General features: G+C 40.8%; 2 protein-coding genes across 2 annotated transcripts; one reads left to right on the plus strand and one right to left on the minus strand.

Moving 5' to 3' along the window:
• Window positions 1-529: 529 nt before the first annotated feature.
• LOC135583759 (probable NADH kinase) lies at window positions 530-3291 on the plus strand. Its single transcript, XM_065129493.1, has 5 exons — window positions 530-804; window positions 1738-1983; window positions 2171-2251; window positions 2430-2581; window positions 2659-3291. The coding sequence occupies exons 1-5, from the start codon at window positions 676-678 to the stop codon at window positions 3023-3025; spliced, it is 975 nt and encodes a 324-aa protein (XP_064985565.1). The 5' UTR covers window positions 530-675; the 3' UTR covers window positions 3026-3291.
• A 93-nt stretch (window positions 3292-3384) lies between these two features.
• On the minus strand, window positions 3385-4532 carry LOC103978392 (cyclic phosphodiesterase). The gene is made up of 3 exons (XM_009394170.3): window positions 4085-4532; window positions 3940-3994; window positions 3385-3855 (listed from the first exon to the last, which is right to left on the minus strand). Exons 1-3 carry the CDS (start codon window positions 4382-4384, stop codon window positions 3647-3649), a joined length of 564 nt encoding a protein of 187 aa, XP_009392445.2. The 5' UTR covers window positions 4385-4532; the 3' UTR covers window positions 3385-3646.
• Window positions 4533-5080: the final 548 nt, after the last annotated feature.

Raw genomic sequence — 5080 nt, forward strand, 5'->3', positions numbered from 1 at the left:
GATTAACAGGATACATGAAGGTAACGGTGGGTTTGATGGGGCAAAGTTGGTTACTTTGTTAGTCAAATAGGTGAGAATAATAAGAGGAGGTAGGATATCATAGTTGGTCACTTATGTTACAAGGGGTGAGATATATAGAGGGACGACAGGGGTAGGTTCGGTTAGGGCCAATAAAGTTCATAGACGTGAGGACAACAATGCAAGGCAAAAGCGATGATGGCTTCAACAGGATAAAGTTAAAATGATCTTTTTATAGAAGAGAGAATGGTCTGTAAATTTTTTTTAAAGTTAAGATGTCCTATAAAAATTTCTCAAAACTAAATATTTTTTTAAAATTCATCTCTAAATATTACTAAGTAAATCATATTTCCTACATTATTAATAAAAAGCTATATGAATTAGTGTACGCATTAAAAATAATAGCTTCCTACATTATTATTATTATTATTATTAGCCGTTATAAATAATTAGACCTTTTCTACCCACTTTTATACCAGACTGTGAATCAATGGCGGCCTCTGCGGCCACAAATCCCATCAAACGGTGTAGGAAGCCCGAGCGAGAGGGAGAAGCGCTCAATTCCTCCCGAGTTTCTCCTCAATTCCGCTTCGTCTCCTTCCCTATCCTCGATCCGCCACGGCTTTTGCTGGCGGCGAATCTCAATAGCCGGCCCAGATGTCGGCAAGGCGTCGCGTCCTGCTGCTGCTCAAGCCTCTCGACGTCTACCCCCCAAGGCCCCCTGCTATTCCCAAACCGCCCTCCGCCACCTCCTCCACTTCTTCCCTACGTGGGCTAGACCAGAAGGTAACCTCTCCATCGCTGCACCTGTAAAATCATTGCTTGTAACACTTCGATCCTTTCCAGATCCCACTGCGACATAGGGTACTCATGCTATCGAGGGTTCCATCTAAAAGGTTGCTTTTGTTTGGAGATCATATAGAGACGAAATGGACCAGAAATTTTCTTCCTTTTTTTCATTTCTGTTTGGTTTCTAGCAGCCGAGGCATTTGGACTGAAGAAGGAAAGGCTCCTTTGGATGATGATACATGTTCTGTTAAGAGGGCTTTACATTAAGATAAACCGGCCAATTGGAATTGTTTGCAATCTTAGGGAGGTCTCCCCATCGAAAACTTGATCGAGCAGAAAATTCAGCCTGACTGGGCAGCCATTTTGGTGAGAAAAATGTTGGAGAAACTAGAAACTGAAGAGTCTTATGCTGTCGACAACCATAAAGATGTATCTTTTTCCAAAAAGAAGTTTGTAAGTCATTGTGCAATATAAAAGATAACTCTGGGGAAAAGATTGCTCCCATAAAAGAGTAGATCTATCTACCCTAGCTTTTTTTTGCAGCCCAATTTGCTGCTAGATTGCATTCACGGAAACAGTGTAAAATCATGAATGAACTTAGTCGTAAGAGGAGGTTTTTGATATCCCGCACTATACTGACCACCACAAGTATATATATTATAGGCTTTTCAACTAAATTTTTTGTAAAAATTTTGCTAATAAGACTAAAATGCTGTGAGGAGGATATCATAGGCTTTCAAAATTCTGTGAAAGGTTGCTGAGTGTCCATGTGCTCGCTGCTCACCTACATCATGTCTTGAATGTGATGATTTCCATTTTTCATGGTAGATTTTTGTATTGAGCAGGTGGTGGCTTGTTTTACTATTATGTGCGTGCAATTATTCTGTTGTTCTTTGTTCTCATTATAGTTTTGATGTGGGTATTGTGCAGATCTTAAACTATCTCAATGACAGGTGCAGGGTGCATAAGGACACGATCAATTTTTGCCAGGGCGTCTTGCGACGCAAGCCTCTTGATTGGGAACCTGTAGAACGGAACAATTTGTCTCATCCAATCCGTCGTGCAGATCTAGTGATCACTGTTGGTGGAGATGGTACTCTTTTGCAGGCGAGCCACTTTTTGGATGACTCGGTTCCAGTTTTAGGAGTGAATTCGGACCCCACGCAAGTTGATGAGGTCAGCTTAACAAACCTATAACATTGTGAGAGTGGATCTACTTACAGATTTGGATCTTTGTTGTTTCCGCCAGTTGTTAGGTCTCTCTGATATAAAGCAGTTCATGTTCCATTTTATTACATGTTTGTTGACAGTCATCGTTTCATTCTTTTTTCCCTAAGGTAGCAGTATCATTTCTCTTATTTAGGTTAACAAGTTCAGTGATGAATTTGATGCAACAAGAAGCACTGGCTATCTTTGCGCTGCTACCGCAGGTAACTTTGAGCAGGTAAACTTTGTATGGTTTCAAAGGATTTCTTTATCTTTATTGTTAAATTTATTAATATTCTCTTTTTCATTATTATCAACTTCTCGCTTGCTCCCTAGTCCTTACTATGAGAAGTTTGAAGATTCTTGGTTCTCTTCTCATTTTGCATTTACTCTTTAACTTCATGTTTCTTTTTCAGGTGCTAGATGAAATTCTCGAGAACCATAAGCACCCGACTGAACTCACAAGAATATCAATCAACTTGAACAATCGTCAATTACCAACCTTTGCTTTGAATGATGTTTTGGTTGCACATCCTTGTCCAGCATCAGTTTCTCGATTCTCATTTCGGTATGACACTTCATCAGAAAGTCAATACTTATATTTTTCACATCATCCACTCTACTAATATTTGCCCTATCATTTAGAATCAAAAGCAGCAGAGAAGCGAGTTCACATTTAGTTAACTGCCGATCAAGTGGTCTTAGAGTTTCTACTGCAGCAGGATCAACAGCTGCAATGCTCTCAGCCGGAGGCCATCCCATGCCCATCTCCAGTAATGGCCTTCAGTACATGGTGAGGGAGCCGGTTTCACCGAGATACCTCGACACTCCATTGATGCATGGATTATTAGAACCTGATCAGCTGATGCATGTCGCATGGTATAGTCAAGAAGGTGTCATATATGTCGATGGCTCGCATGTTAAGCATTCAGTTCAGCATGGAGATACAATTGAAATATCGTCATTGGCTCCCATTTTGAAAGTTTATCTGCCTCAAAAAGAGCATCCATAAACAACTTATCCTCGTAATTAATCGCCTTGCCTGATTGATGAAAATGGATGTGGTATTAATCTTGGAAATATGGTGCCATTGAAGCAGCCTTTTATTTTTCCTTTTTCTTTCAATATTATTGCGTCAATTTCTTTGATGTACAATTTGCTTCCTGATCAGAATTAGTATCAAAATTCAACTCAAACCTTTTGTACTCTTATGTATAAAGAGAATGCTAATAGTGTCTTTGCATGAAGTCAATCAGGCTTTGACGTATTCAGTACATATTTACATAGCGTTCACCTACTTGAATTACGAGATTCATATAGACAAATTGTTATCATTATTTAAAATTATTCTTATAAAATCGCAGAATACTATTATGCCAGATAACAACTTGTTATTTATTACGCTAATATATCAACCATAAATTACACAGTATGATATCACCAGCAATAAAACAGTAACCTTATGAGGGCAGAAACTGAGTTGCTTTATGAGGCTGAAAAGACAACTGCCATCCAAGTGTGACAAACCATCGAGCAGCTTGCAAGCACAAGAGGCATGCCTTATTTGGCAGAAGGAAAATGGCAGAAGCAGCGTCCCAAGACATAACAACATATTACAGAGAAAGCAGATGATCTACTTATCATCGGAGAGGTGGCAGAGCTCCACCTGCTCCCACGACTCCAAGCTCTTGTCCTCGGTGTCGGTCTTGTAGAGGGCGAGCGCCGAGACCTCGAAGCTGAGGCTGAGGATCTCCTTGTCCAACGCCTCAACCCTCTGCCGAGCCCTCTCCTTCTCCTCCTCCGTCAGGTCCCCGTACAAGAGGCTCAGATGGGGCATATATGCTGCGATCCAAAGTCCACGATTAGCCCAAATCATATCGAAATCAAGGAAAAGAGCAAGCTTCGGGGGAAAAGCTTTTAGCGTACGAGTCGCGTTCTCGTATCCGAAGTGGCCGCAAGACAGGGCGCTGGTTTCCACCACCTTGCCAAGAGCAAAACATAGAACGAGATAAAGTCAGATCTTGGAGGAAATCTCAAGAAAGGAGGTACTTTGACTCGGGGTGGATCGTGCCTCGGGACTGGGATCGATGAGGAGGAAGACGCACTGGTAGAAGAAGGCGCCACGGGAGACTGCGGAGACGCGGGCGGGGTACGGGGAGAGCGCGGTGCAGGCGGAACGGAAGCGGCGGAGGGCATCGTCGGGGCCGAGGGAGATGGCCCCGACGACGGTGATGTGGGGCTCGAATTTGGGGCCGCCGAACTCGGACCGTAGGGCGCCCATGAGGCTCTTGAGCCGGTCTCGGACATCCTCCGGCGGGAGCGCCCACACCGAGTAGACCCCCTTTGCGACCGCCGTCGGGCCTCCAGCCATCGACGCGAAGTGAACGCCGGCGGAAGAGAGTGAGGCGGAAGCTGCCGCTGCTGCGACGGGGGTGGAGGAACGATCCGTGGAGCCCGTATCGATCGCAGTGAGAAGGATATGCGAGCAAGATGACACAAATCGGAGCTGCGCGCACGTGAACTGAGCGTGTTGCTGGCAATATATACTACAACAACAACAAAATTAAAAATCCAATTATTTAAGATAGGATCTTTTATCGTAAGATTCACAAAAAGTAAATATTTAATTAAAATTTTAAATTTTAAATTTTATTAAAATTTATATTTATTTTATTTTTATTATCAATATTAATTATTTTATCTTTTCTGACTATCGCTCGTGTCATGATATGATTTTCTTTCATATTAACGATATATAATTATTTATAAATAAAAATATTTTTAAATATTTCTTAGTAACTCCACAAATCCATCTAAACATTAATATAATTTTTTTATATTTTTTCTTAAATATCTAATATTTATGTTCATAAAATAATATTAATTTTATAATTATTTTATAAAAAAAATTATTTAATCTCAAAGGTATTCATTGATCACACAATACTCATAGCACCTCTTGACATTTTAACGATTTTATTTTTATTTTATAAATAATATCTTCATCGATCTCTTTATCTTATTGAATAATTGATCCATCATACCTAAAGTTTTTAACTTAAAATAC

This window comes from Musa acuminata, chromosome BXJ1-3 (assembly GCF_036884655.1).
Source record: "Musa acuminata AAA Group cultivar baxijiao chromosome BXJ1-3, Cavendish_Baxijiao_AAA, whole genome shotgun sequence".
Lineage (NCBI taxonomy): Eukaryota > Viridiplantae > Streptophyta > Magnoliopsida > Zingiberales > Musaceae > Musa > Musa acuminata.